Here is a 15,205-nt window from a genome sequence, read left to right as displayed (position 1 = left end):
CCATTTGAGGAGGGCATGACATAGGCAGTCAGAGGTTTGTATCTGGCCAATGAAGAGCCTGGAGGGAGATTAGAGGTGGGGTGTCAATAAAAAAGACTGACGTCCATCTGAGTCCTTTGTACTTTCTCCTGTACTATGTTCAGGGGATGTACCCATTTATTCAGCACAAATAAATGTAAACTATAATTAAAACCTTCCTGGCTTCCCAAAGAGTATTATTTATTCCTAGACAATGTAAATATGTTTCTAACGGTGTCACCCATAGAAGTAGGTGAGATTCTAAGAATCTGCACAATTTGATGAGGATAAAATTGGTATTTTTATATGGAAAGAGTGTGGAATGATCTGTATGGGATTAAGGAGCAGCAGTTAGCCTGGGGTGGGCCATGCACTGACAATGAAGGCCACAATGAAAGGGCAGTTAAAAGGATCGTTGGCTGGGATGGGCCAGGTGCCTCAGGGGAATGCCAGAGATCTGGGTTTAGGCGCTAGGTTCCTGAGATTTGTGGGAAACTTCAGATACCTTTTAGGGGTTCATTATTAGTTCCGCATCAGGCCCCCCTCCCCCCCCCCCCCCCGGCCTCAAAGAGCTTACCATCCATCAGGGAAGACAACAAGCATATGCATACACAAACACAAACACAAACACACACACACATACACACACAGAAATTTGTAAAAGATAATTTTTTGTGAGAAAGAACTGCGATGGAATGGAGGGAGGAAGAATCAGGAAAGGCCTCATGTAGAAAGGGATGCTGGAGCTAAACTTTAAAGAAAACTGGAGATTCTAAGTGAGGAGGGAGTGCTTTCTGGATATAGAAGGCAGCCAGTCCAAAGGCATGGAGATGCAAAATGCGTTTGTTCTAGACACTATGCTTCTGTTGATTACTTTTGGTAAGTAATAATAATAATAACAATATTAGGAGCTAACAATAATATACCATTTATTACATGCTAGGTACTAAGCACTTTAAAATTATCTCATTTGACCCACACGATGACCCTGGGAGGTAGGAGATATTATTATCTCCATTTTACAAATGAGGAAACTGAAGCTAACAGAGGTTTAAGTGACCTGCACAGGGACACACAGCTGGTATTTGAGAACTTATCTGAGCTCAGGTCTTCCTGACTAGGTGGCACAGTGGATAAAGCACTGGTCTTGGAATCAGAAATACACATTTTCACGAGTTCAAATCTGGCCTCACTTACTTGCCCAAGTCTCTTCACTCTGTTTGCCTCAGTTCTTCATCTGTAAAATGAGTTGGAGAAGGAAATGGCAAACCACTCCAGTATCTTGCTAACAAAACCCCAAAATGGGATCACTGAGAGTTGGAAACAACTGAAATGATTCACCAAGAACAACTTCCTGAGTCCATGCCTACTGATCTAGCCATTGAACCACCAACTGCCTCAATAAGCAATTTTGATAAGTCATTTTTCAGTGGAGAATTTGGAGAGAATCTCCACCTCACCATTAGTTATTTTTAAAAGTGTTTATTTTCCCTTCTGAAAAGCTCTGAGGGTTTTTTGCCTGTGGTAATGCTGAATAGCTGGGCTAAGTTCTTCTCTAAAGCAGGTGGCACAATGTAAAGAAGAGTGCCTCACTCTGAGATAGGCCTTCTCCTGTTCATCCCCTAGAGATGGGAGTTAAAGGAAGTTACATGGCCCGTCAAAAGCAGGCAGGTGGTGATGGGGATGAGATCTGGACCCCAAAAAGGAAAAGACCATGTTTTTTGGGACCAAAGACTCTGAACTGAGATCTTTGGAGTTCATTTGAGGCACCAGCCCATTCCAGTCAATAATCCTTTTAACTGCCCTTTTCACTGGGCTCTCCACTCATTTAACTCCTTCCTTTGTCTGTACCTAGCCCCACCCCTGGCTACTTGCCACTCTTAGATTCCATCCAGATCTTCCCACAGCCTTTCTGTATAAAAGAACTAATTTTATCCTCATTAAATGCTCAGACTCTTAAAGTCTGGCTTGCTTGTGCTGGCATCACAAATAGCACAAACTCGCTAGGAGTCTTCCCTACTTCTATTGGTGTTACAATAAACTTTCTACTTAGACTGAAGGAAGGCTTGAGTGGTCGAATTCTATCGAAGCAGAACCCCCTCCCTCCAGTACCCTTGGATTTCAGGTTTCCCAGCACCCCTAGACTGCAACACTGGGACCTCATGCCTCATAGAAGCACTCTAGCACGTGTCAGAAAACAAAATGGGCACTCTGTATAATAAACCTCAGTGAAAAAAAGAGACATGATCTATTTAGCTTCCAGGAGCTTATTATCTAGAATTGAAGACAAAGTCACAACTGTGCGTTTTCCAAATATTCATGGAAACATTAAGAATTGTTACATGGAAGAACAGGATATAACTCTTCTCAAGAAATAAAAATGAAACAAAAGAAATAAAAATGAATTTGGGTAGCCAGTCTATAGAAGACAGATTGTATATCTCTTACCTCCACATATTCTGAGGGGCAAGGGCAGGAATTTTCTGACTTGTCAATAACTAATTCTTGTAGAGGAAGGCATAAGGCATACTCCATTGAGTAAGACTCTTCTCTCTGAAAAGAAAAAAAGGTGATATGTGGAATGAGAAAAATGGACCAATTTAGTATTATAAAAAATCAGTGAGTTTAGAACTAACATCACCAGAGTAAAACAATACATTTGTAAACCATTTGAAAGCTAATCTGAGCTCCAATTATCTAATTCTTTCAACTACCTGAAAAGAGGGAATCAGAAGACCTGACTACTAATCTAGCCCTGCCACTCAGCTAACTGTGTACTCTTAAATGAGCAGTTTCATGTCCCTGTGTCTCACTTTCCACTCTTGTAAAATGAGAGGGTCGGACTAGATCAGGAATTCTTAGCCTGGGGTCCATGAAGATATAGATATAGATATAGATATAGATATAGATATAGATATAGATATAGATATAGATATAGATATAGATATAGATATAGATATAGACATAGATATAGACATAGCTATAGATATAGACATAGACATAGATATAGATGTAGATACAGATATAGATATAGATATAGATAGATATGTATATGTATATATGTATATACATACACATGTGCATGTGTGCACATATGCATATGTATGTGTATATATGTATGTATACACACAAGTGTGTGTCTATATATTTGTTTTCCTTTGTAGTTCTGTATTTAATTTTATGCATTCAAAAACATTATTCTGAGAAGAGGACCATAGGCTTCATCAGACTGCCAAACACACACAAAAGATTAATACTCTTGGTTTAGATGGTCTCTAAGGTACTGCCTAGCTCTAACAACCCATCAAATTTTGAATAGCGGGGTTTACAGAGTGAAGATACCACTAGACTTGTGAACTATGTGCCATAACTAGCACTAAAGAGAATATGTCTATTTTTCAATCTTTTCGTACCTTCCTAACTGCAGCCACCACTTTGCTCACACCGCAACAGCTCATTATTACCTACACTCAATCAGTCAGCAAGCATTTATTAATTCCCTATTATGTGCCAGGCACTGTTCTAAGTGCTAGAGATTGAAATACAGAAAATGAAAGCATCCCAACTCTCAGGGAGCTGACAGAATCAGATCAAGGCCTAAATTTCTCAGCCTGTCAGTCATAATTCTTAATCAGCTGGTCTCACTTTAACTGTACAATTGTATCTATCACTACTTCTTAACACATTTTTTTTCCAGTAAGGCTGTTTTCATTACTATGAACACTTCCATATTCACATTCACCCCTATGCCTTACTTCATTCCCTCTATACACACACACACACACACACACACACACACACACACCATGTGGTTTTGTGTGTGGGAATACAATCTCAAAGAATTACAGAATGTCAAGGCCGAAAAGAACCTCAAGGATCAACTACACCAGCAGCTCTTAACCTTTCTTGTGTCACAGATCTTTTTGGTGGTCTCGTGAAGCCTATATGAACCCTTTCTCAGAGAAATGTTTTTAAAAGCATAAAATAAAGAGCAAGGAATTACAAAAGCAATAACATGCTGAAATACAGTTATCAATATATATCTTTAAAAACCTAGGTGATTGACCCCAGGTAAAGAACTCCCAGTTGCTTAAACAATCTCATTTTATACAATAAGATACCAAGACCCAGAAGAGACTCATCACTCTAGAATGTTTCAGGGTACTAAGCATATTTTCTGATTATGTCCTTCTATTCTTTCTTTTCCCCTCTTATCTTTTTTATTGCTTTAACCTGGCAGTACTGAAGCAAATATGTAACATATCTGAACAGTCTGCTTTTCTTTTGCCAGGTGCTGGGTTATTTTTGTCACATTGTTCTAAGAAATGCATACATGTTAAACAAGATTTTTGATTTCTGGCACTGGTATCCAAACAATGTTTCAAGTAATCAAATGAAATAACTGCAAGAAACCATTCTTTCTTCTGTCCTCCTCATCTACTTTTTCCTTACAGACTAATTTGTAAAGGTAGCTAAGGGTAATGGAAAGTTCTCAGGATTTAGAACCAGAAGACCTCAGTTATAGTCCTGATTCCAGTACTCAGTTATTAGTTGTATAACCTTGGGGAAATCAATCAATTTGAATTTCAGTCTCTTCATGTATAAGGTGTATATGATAATTCTTACTCTTCCTTATACCTTTTTAAGGAAGATATGAGGCAATGTTTGGAGTATACTTTGTTGAAAAGTATATAAACAAAAGCTATTAGGATTTTATCTTTATTGCAATACATGGCTTGTGTATGGAACATAGAAAAATATATTTAGAATTGGGAGAAATAATAAAGGTTATCTAGTCCAGGGCATCTTAAACTTTTCTCACTCCCTACCCCTTCAGCATTTAAACTGTGGGTCAGGGCCCCATATAGGGTCATGACCCATAGTTTAACAGACTCATCTCATCTTGAGGGAACTGAGACCCAGGGAGGTTTGGCATAATGGGAAACAGGAACACTTGAATTTGAATTTTGCTTCACACACTTAGTAGCTGTATGATTTTGGGCAAGTTATTTCTATTTGCCTCAGTTTCTTCATCTGTAAAATGGAGAAAATAATAGCCCCTACTTCACAAGGTTGTTGTGAGCATCGAATGTATAAGTAGATAGATAGGTAGATAGATAGATACATAGAGAGATATAGATATATGTATATCTATATATACATATACACATATGTTTATAGTACTTTGTAGGCCTTAAGGCATTATATAAAGCTAGCTATTATTATTATCTGTTGCTGTCTAAGGTCACACAGGTTTTAAGTGACAAAGGATTTAATATTTAAACACTAGTCCTTTGATTTAAAAGCCATTGCTCATTTCACTGTATCACCTTGTTGTAGTCATTATATATACTCTTTTCCTAATTCTGTTTAGTTCACTTTGTGTCAGTTCATATAGGTTTTCCTATGCTTTTTTATATTAATAATATCCATTTTTATAATACAATATAATTCAATAAATATATTAACATACCACAATTTGGCATTTCCCCAACTGATGGATCTGTACATTGTTTCTAGTTTTTTGCTATTTCAAAAAGTTCTCTTTTAAATATTTTGGTATAACAAATGCTTATTGATTGATACAGGGCTCTTTTTTTATTTCACTGACCTCCTCCAGATATATGCCTAGTCATGGAATCTCTGGGTCAAAGAGTACAACATTTCAGTCACTTCTTTACCATAATTAAAAAATGCCTATGGGTTAAAAAAAACACCACATAATAAACAGAGGTTTACAAACAATTTCCAAAAAGGAGGGCAAAAACCTTGGGTAAAAAATGATATAATTACGTATAGGGGTGTGGGGGGGTGGGGGGGAGAGAGAGGAAGAAAGAGAGAGAGAGAGAGAGAGAGAGAGAGAGAGAGAGAGAGAGAGAGAGAGAGATTGAGAGAGAGAGAGAGAGAGAAAGAGAGAGAGAGGCCTTATCTTATGGCATTAAGTTGGAATTTGGGTTTGTTTTTTATCCTAACAGATTAAAATGCAGGCAAACATTAAATCTCAGAGGATGACAGTGTTTCAAATGAAGCATGAGTCTTTTTAGTACTACTGTCTTCAAATCAATACCCCTGAATCTTTGGAGTTGAGTGGTGGGGTGGCAGAGAAAAGAAGAGTGAAGCAAGAAGATAATCCTTAACACTCAAACAACCCTAAAATTTACAGTGTAGGACTTAATTTTTCTTCATCTTTCTCTCTTCAAACCCAAAGTTTTGCCATTTAAAATATATGCTTTTAAAACCGTTCATGAATAAATCAGAGATAGCACTGTTCCCTGGATAGGACATTACGTGGGAACTGGAGAAAATTACATGTCATAGATTCATTTGCTTGAAAAATTTAAGAAATGGATTTTTAGTGGTGATTTTTAAAATGTCAAAGAGTTCCCAGGGTCTTACCTGCACAGGGTCATTTCTTGTGGCAATCTCTAATAAAATGATGGCATAGCTGCAAAACAGTACAAATATCATTTAAATGTGAAGACTCTCATCCTACACACAAATAAATCTAAAGAATTCACACAGGTTACTTGCCTTTTGTCCAAATAGAGATTTTTCATGGAAAACATTTTTTTTTCAAATAAGTTCTACTATTCTTTAAGAAATAAAATTTTCCAGATTAAAAAAAAACACTATATGAGGCTACTTCTTTACAAAACACAGTTAAAATTCATCCTCCAATTAAAATATATATATTATACATATACCATTACTAAAGATAAACTTGGGGGTAATTTCTGGGATCAAAGAACAAAATACATTAGAAAAGTAATTCACTAATCATATTTCCAATATAAAATAAAATAATTTGTTCATTAAAGTAAGAATCTCATAATCATAGTACTTTAGGATTGGAAAGGACCTTAATGATAACCTAGTCTAACATTTTTTATTTATTATAGGGTTTTGAAGACTATTAGAGAAATCGGTTTGAATTCACAAGTATTCACAAGTACTTTTATTTCTTAATGGGGACTGGATAGTAGGTCAATATTTTTTACATAAGGAATTATATTGACATGGAGGTTCTCACCTAACCTAATGAGAAACAATAATAGCTGATATTTATATACCTGTTTTAAGGTTTGCAAAGCACTTTAAACATATTATCTCATTTGGGCCTCACAACAACCCTGAGGTAAGTGCCATCATCCTCATCATTGTCTTCATCATCATTATCTCCATTTTAAGGATAAGAAATCAGAGATGTCAAATGCCTTGCCCATGGTCACACATCAAACTAATATCAGAATCAAGATTTAAACCTAGATAGCTCTCTAGAGCACTGAGAGGTTAACTGTGGGACTTACACCTAGTGCTTCATTTCTCTGAGATACTTCCCCCACTTCTCTCTCTCTCTCTCTCTCTCTTTCTCTCTCTCTCATGCCTTTTTAGATATGTGAACTTGATCTTTCAGTGCACGCTGGACTTTTCATTCTACTCTAGCCAGTCCCTAGATGCCTCCAAATTTACAACCTCTTCATTTTTCCTAACTTTTATTGGGAAAGCCCTTTCCCACTCCTGTATATAAAATCTATATGTATCAGTCCAGGCCCCTCTCAAGTGCTCCCTTCTTGGTAAAAGCCTTCCCTGACATCTTCAACTTACATTGAACCATTTTCCCTTTCTTGTTTTTCTTTCTTTCTTAAAAAATTATATTTATTTATTTAATATTTTTAGTTTGCAGCATTGATTTTCACAAGAGTTTGAATTACAAATTTTCTCCCCATTTCTATCACCCCCCCCACTCCAAGATGGCATATATTCTGATTGCCCCATTCCCCAGTCAGTGCTCCCTTCTGTCACCCCACTCCTGCCATCCCCTTTTCTCTTACTTTCTTGTAGGGAAAGATAGATTTCTATGCCCCATTGCCTATATATCTTATTTCCTAATTGCATGAAAAACTTTTTTTTTGAACATCTACTTTTAAAACTTTGAGGTCCAAATTCTCTCCCCTCTTCCCTCCCCACCCACCCTCCCTAAGAAGGTAAGCAATTCAGCATAGGCCACATGTGCATCATTATGTAAAACCCTTCCACAATACTCATGTTGTGAAAGACCAACTATATTTTGCTCCTTCCTATCCTATACCCCTTTGTTCGGTTTTCTCCCTTGACCCTGTCCCTTTTCAAAAGTGTTTCCTTTGATTACCTTCTCCTCCTATCTGCCCTCCCTTCCATCATTGTCCCCCCTTTTTATTTCTTTCTTCCTTCTTTCCTGTGGGGTAAGAGTTGAGTATGTATGTTATTCCCTCGTCTGGTCAAATCCAATGAGAACAAGATTCACTCATTCCCCCTCACCTGCCCCCTCTTCCCTTCCAAAGAAGTACTTTTTCTTGCCACTTTCATGAAAGATAATTTATCCCATTGTATCTCTCCCTTTCTCCCTCTCTCAATATATTCCTCTCTCATCCTTAATTAGATTTTATTTTCTTATATCATCCCTTCATAATCAACTCACCCTGTGCCCTCTATCTATCTATCTATCTGTCTATCTATCTATCTATCTATCTATCTATCTATGTGTATGTATGTATGTATGTATATTCCCTTCAGCTACCCTAATACTGAGGTCTCATGAATTATACACGGCATCTTTCCATGTGGGAATGTAAACAAAATGGTTCCACTTTAGTAAGTCCCTTATGATTTCTCTTTCTTGTGTACCTTTTCATTCTTCTCTTGATTCTTGTGTTTGAAAGTCACATTTTCTATTCAGCTCTGGTCTTTTCACTGAGAAAGCTTGAAAGTCCTCTATTTTATTAAAAATCCATATTTTACCTTGAAGCATAATATTCAGTTTTGCTGGGTAGGTGATTCTTGGTTTTAATCCTAGCTCCATTGACCTCCAGAATATCCTATTCCAAGCCCTTTGGTACCTTAATGTAAAAGCTGCTAGATCTTGTATTATCCTGATTGTGTTTCCACAATACTCAAATTGTTTCTTTCTGGCTGCTTGCAGTATTTTCTCCTTGATCTGGGAGCTCTGGAATTTGACAACAATGTTCCTAGGCGTCTTCTTTTGGGGATCTTTTTCAGGATCAGTGGATTCTTTCAATTTCTACTTTACTCTCTGGCTCTAGAATATCAGGGCAGTTCTCCTTTTTTGGATCATGGCTTTCAGGTAGTCCAATAATTTTTAAATTACCTCTCCTGCATCCATTTTCCAGGTCAGTGGTTTTTCCAATGAGATATTTCACATTGTCTTCCACTTTTTCATTCCTTTGGTTCTGTTTTATAATATCTTGGTTTCTCATAAAGTCATTAGCTTCCACTTGCCCCAATCTAATTTTTAAGGTAGTATTTTCTTCAGTGGTCTTTTGGATCTCCTTTTCCATTTGGCTAATTCTGGCTTTCAAGGCATTCTTCTCCTCATTGGCTTTTTGGAGCTCTTTTGCCATTTGACTTAGTCTATTTTTTAGGTGTTGTTTTCTTCAGTATTGTCTTCAGTATTTTTTTGGGTCTCCTTTAGCAAGTCATTGACTTGTTTTTCATGGTTTTCTTCCATCATTCTCATTTCTCTTCCCAATGTTTCCTCTACTTCTCTAACATGCTTTTCCAACTCCTTTTTGAGCTCTTCCATGGCCTGAGACCAGTTCATGTTTTTCTTGGAGGATTTTGTTGTAGGCTCTTTGACTTTGTTGACTTCTTCTTGCTGTATGTTTTGGTCTTCTTTCTCACCAAAGAAAGATTCCAAAGTCTGAGGGTGAATGTGAGTGCATTTTCACCGCCTGGCTATGTTCCCAGCCAACTTACTTGACCCTGGAGTTTTTTGTCAGGGTATGACTGCTTGTAGAGCAAAGAGTACTTTGTTCTAAGCTTGAGGGGATCCGCTGTTGTTTTCAGAACTATTACAGCCAGCTCTGCCACACCAGCACTCTCCTTCCCCAAGAACCCCCAACCCAGACTGGACTCAGATTTTCAGCAGGCTCTGCACTCCTGCTCTGATCAGCCACTTAATTCCTCACACCAGGTGGGCCTGGGGCCAGAAGCAACTGAAGCTGTAGCTCTGCAGCTATGCCACCTGTGCTGCCCCCGGGGTGGTGGCTGAACCGCAAACTCCTTCCACTCCTTCCACTCCCGCAGCTTTTCCCACTAACTTTCTCTGTAGTCTTTGGTGTTTGTGGGTTGAGAAGTCTGGTAACTGCCACAGCTCGCTGATTCAGAGAACCAGGACCCACGCTGCCCAGCTCTCAGTGTGGTTGGTCCTGCTGCCACCCCTGCTGGGCTCTGCTCTGCTCTGCTCCCAGCTCCGTGTGCAATAGACCTCACCCAGAGACCATCCAGGTTGCCCTGGGCTGGAGCCCTGCTTCCCTCTGCTATTTTGTGGGTTCATCAATTCTAGAATTTGTTCAGAGCCATTTTTTATAGGTTTTTGGAGGGACTTGGCAGGGAGCTCATGAAAGTCCCTGCTTTCCAGCCGCCATCTTGGCTCCGTCCCTGTATTTAGGAAATTCTTAATAAATGGTTGTTGAATGATTGTCTCAGATGCTTTATCTGTATGGCAGGTGCATCATAGCAAACAGGTAAGGCTCAGTATGAATGTGCCCATTGTAGTAAAAATAAGTTTTATTACCTTAATAAGATAATAAGAATAACTTTGTCAGCTTATGATAATAACTTCATTTTGTTTTAATCCCCTATTTTGTGATTGAGTTGTTTTGAGGGTAAGTTTTTTTTTTCCGTAAACTATTTTTCAATAACAAAATAAGCACTTATTTGGCATGATGCAACAAACAACATGTATATATTCTTAAACAACAGATAGCCATATATATATTCTCTGATGAGAAAGACGACTGATGTAAAAATATTAGAAACAACTTTATCAGTAATTTATGCAGCAAATTGCCAATCAAATTATATCATACAAACAACTTTGCAAAACGCCTAGCTAGAACCACAAAAAAATGCACTGGAGGCCCAAGGCATCAATCTGTTCCTATGGCTCAACCAGGATTAGCTACCACATTTCCCACATTAGAGACTCAAACAGCCAGTGTTCTCTTGTGGGTAGTGCTGACTGAGAAACTTACTAAATGACCGCCTCAGAGCCTGTGGCTGGGCAGAGAGGGAACCTTGTCAAAGTCTAGTATAAATGTCTCTCAGAACCTCTAAGAATCAGGTTGGTGGCGGATATTATTTTCATAGTTTCCTTTCATATATTAGAAGCATATTCTAACTAGTGTTTCTGTCCAGTAGTTAGAATGAATAAAGGTAATTTGGCCATATGAATGCACCCTCTATTACACCCATATGCAGGGTAAGCAACATGAGGACTGAGGATTAGAAAAGAGAGAACAAAGAGGATACAATAGAGATTGGGTCAAGCCAACCTACTCATTTCTGTTCTATCATTTACCCTTGAAGGGACATTAATAGCTAAGCAAACCTAGCTCTTTTTGGGGAAATAATATACTGTGTGTCATCATTCAAAGGACTGAGGTATAGAACAATGTGCATACTGTATCAAAAAGGAAAGTGATCATCACAGAGCCAGAAGAAAGTTATAATGACCGAGACTATGGGAGCACCCTGTATTTCTTGCATTGATCATCACGGTGTAAGTGGCAACAATTATTTGTTAAGGAAGTACCCCTGCTCAGCTCCTAAATGGGAGCCACTGAGAGCTATATTTCTGACATTTTGCCCTTCCTGTTGTCTAGGTGACTGAATATGACCTGGGATTCAGATTACTAATGTAATTATATTTTTTCTTGCTACCTTGATTATATTCTTTCTAAAGTAATGAGACATACTGAAAAGAATCAAAGTTTACCAAATAGGTAGGGGCTGGTGCTAAAAAGTTCGACTGGTAGACCCAGACACATTCCTTGGCACAGTTTCAGAACTACAGCATAAATTCTCCCTCACTCTTTCACCCCACTCCCCAGCAATTATGAAGTGCTTTATAATCTTGGGGCTACTAATAGGCAGGAACGGGCTAGATGATACCCATAATACCCTCTAGTAGTAAGAAGCAAAAATATTACACACAACTTTATCAGTAATATGTGTAGCAAAATACCAATCAAATTATGTCATAAACATATTTTTTGAAAAAGAAAATGTAACTGTATATTGATTAATGTATAATATTCTTACAAATAATATTATACTCACTTTATAGAAGGTTTAAAGAAATACAAACATCTAAGTATAATTTAATTTATCACTTTCTGCTAAATTAGAAGGGTAATTAATTATTGCATAATTCTTTTTCCTTTGACAAGAAAACTTGAAATGTTTGTTGCTAATACTTTGGATGTTCAAATAGCATAGGTCTTCTCCCTCTACATGGTTTCTGGCTATTTCATCCATTTCAACCCACTTTGATCTACTCTATTTTGTGGAATAAGTAGGAATCAGAATAGTATCAATATCCCTTAGCTATCTATCATGTTTACAACTTATCAGAGACAAAGCGTTAATGACCTTCATTGTTGAGATACTCTATTAGTACAGTTACTCCAGGGAGGTGCTTTTTAACGTAACATTGTGCTTTCTATGAATTTGTTTGTTTTTTTTTTTAAATATCCCTCCAACCTATCACAGCTACTATTTTTGGCTTGTGCACAAACTTGCCACAGGGTTATCAAGGAGTTAAATCCAAGCTTGCAGTAGTCTTCTTCCAATTGGGAAAAGATTTCATTGACCAACATACTTCTTTTTCAGTTTTTATCCCCCATCTGCTTGAAAATTCCCCTTTCATGCTTTCCAGCAGTGTCTATTTCATTTTATTAATTTTATTTTTTTCTCTACAGCAAAAAACAATGATATGAAATGACTCTTGCATTATAATAATGTACCTGACATCATATTATCAATCAAATGCTCTCAATCTTCCTTATTTTTGTCTAAAACTTGTGGCTTTCTCTGGAAGCAGAATGAATATATTAGATAATTATGGAATTAAATTATGAAAGACTTGCTGACTCGAAAATTATCTGTGTGTCCACAGGAAAGTCACTTACCTTTTCTCAGACTCACTTTCCTTACCTCTAACAGATATCTGCTTCACAGAATTCTTGAGAGGATCAAGTGAGGATCATATGTACATAGTTCTTTATAAGGTTAGAAATTAAAAAAAAAACAAAATGAAACGAAACAAATCGTTCTCTGCCAAAGCAATCACACTGAGATCTGCATGTGTAGCTTTCCTTAGAGTCTTGAAATGATGGATTCCAGAATACCAAAGAAACTTCTGTGTAAATATGGTCCTTGATACATAGTTCCTCAGAAAAGGCCATGGATCGCCTGTATACATCTCCCAATGCAGATGGTTCCCATTTTGGCACTAAATGAGCTTCTGGAGCCATATACATCTGCCTCAGGTGCTGTTGATATGAACTAAAACCTTCAGACAAATCTTCCTCTTGGTATGACTTTAATCCAAAATCTACCATTAAGGAAAGAGAGAAAGAAGGCTTAATTAAGATTTTTGTAATTATACCACTGTATATCATCACATTAATATCAAAACACTCAATCTAAAATGATGGTGATTTAGGTGTCTAGGATGTATAAAAATCTTAATGTCAAAAGATAAAGTACCCTAGCTGATATGAAGTACTAATGTAACAAATGCACTCAAACTGCAGTCTAAGCAAATTGTTTCTGTGTGCAATTAAATTTGATCCATGAAATAGATTATGATGTGGAATAAAGGGAAGAAAGAAGGTGCAAGAAGTGCTCCATTCCTCCCTCTCTTTGTAGAAGTGTGTGCGTGTGTGTGTGTGTGTGTGTGTGTGTGCATGTGTGTGTGTGTGTGTGTGTGTGTGTTGGGTGGGTATGGGTGTGAATCACTGAACATACTATAAGTAAATATACTGAGTAGTTGATATTTTTTTAGATTTGGTAAATTGATTTTTTGTTGTTTTTTTTTTATAAGAGTTGGCTTGCCAAGTGAGAGATTGGAGAAAAAGAGATTTGGCAATTAAGGTAGTATAAAAACAAAAGATAGGGGGAAGGAAAAAGATAGAACCTGTCCTTATTTTTATTGTCATAGGGACATACCAAATGAGGAAACTCCCCCTGCAGGTCAGCACCTTCTCTGCAAAGTAAATAGCCCATTACCATTCCTAAATCAGGGAAGTATCTGACTAGAAGATATAATTTCTCAGATTTTCTCTAGATCATCCAAGGGTAGACTTTATGCATTGCAGATTCCTCCCAACCACACCTTAGATTATTGATAGGAGGTCTAAGTGAGGAAGGATCAGGACCAGACAAAGAATAAGAAGTATCTCACTCCATGTGCATATATTAAAGAATGCATTCAAAACATGCATAAAAAAGACTTTTGAATCATTCCTTGGTCCATATTGCTTATCCTTTTTTGTCTCTTTTACTAAAAGTACTAAAAACATATGTATATATGATCTATAGTATACATATAAAATTACTATACATAGTAACTAATGGAAAATATGAATATACATTAAATATATACATTATTAAATATTATCTTTTCACATACAACAATGTCATACTAAAAGTTTCAGTCAGCGTAACTTGCTGAAATCTGTTAACATAGTCCTCCAAGAGACAAGGAGCCTGGAAGTATCATTTCATTGCACTAATAAGGTTATCCTCCTCTTAGGAGCAGCTCAAGCGCCATCTCCTCTACAATGCTTTTCCTGATTCACCCCAGTTGTTTTCCTCCAGTAGAATATAAGCTCCATGAGGGCAAGGAATGATTTTTTTCCTTATATCCCCACTGCTTAGCACATAGTAGATACTTAATAAATGCTTTTGGAATGAACAAATGAGCCTCAGAGAAGAAAGCTTACTGAATTCCCTGGCTAAGTCTGATGCTCCCAAAGTACATAGGTGGGTTTATATTATTATCAGAAGAATGTTCCCTATAATCCTCCATCCACTACCCTCCCCCTCATCTCCTCCAACTCTTTAATCAGACTTCTCAGAAAACAGGAACAAGCTCAGCTGGTACAATTCAGAAAGGCAGTATTAGATCAAAACTGAATTCCCAGCTTTCTTTTCATACCATTAAATGCTGTGTATGGAACAAGAGAAGTCATCAACACAGACCAACAGAGGCACACAGTAACACTCCTCACATGCCACAATGAAGACACAAAAACAGAAGGAAACCCAAGATTAATCAGTATAGCTCACCACCCAGTGCACTTCAGTGTTTTCCAGTCTCTACCCAGCAGATATTCACACT

General features: G+C 37.4%; 1 protein-coding gene across 1 annotated transcript in view; it reads right to left on the bottom strand.

Annotated features, from left to right (window-relative positions):
* Positions 1 to 15,205, bottom strand: part of LOC118831168 (receptor-type guanylate cyclase gcy-1-like) — a 139,876-nt gene that overhangs the window by 59,902 nt on the left and 64,769 nt on the right. Inside the window, 3 exon segments of the mRNA XM_036738341.1 lie at positions 2,467 to 2,571; positions 6,415 to 6,463; positions 13,273 to 13,414. Of these exon segments, the coding sequence (XP_036594236.1) occupies positions 2,467 to 2,571; positions 6,415 to 6,463; positions 13,273 to 13,414 (296 nt within the window).

Source organism: Trichosurus vulpecula, chromosome 9, assembly GCF_011100635.1.
Source record: "Trichosurus vulpecula isolate mTriVul1 chromosome 9, mTriVul1.pri, whole genome shotgun sequence".
Taxonomy (NCBI): Eukaryota; Metazoa; Chordata; class Mammalia; order Diprotodontia; family Phalangeridae; genus Trichosurus; species Trichosurus vulpecula.
Note: the sequence above shows the minus strand (reverse complement) of the source record. Positions and strands in the feature narration are given on the sequence as shown.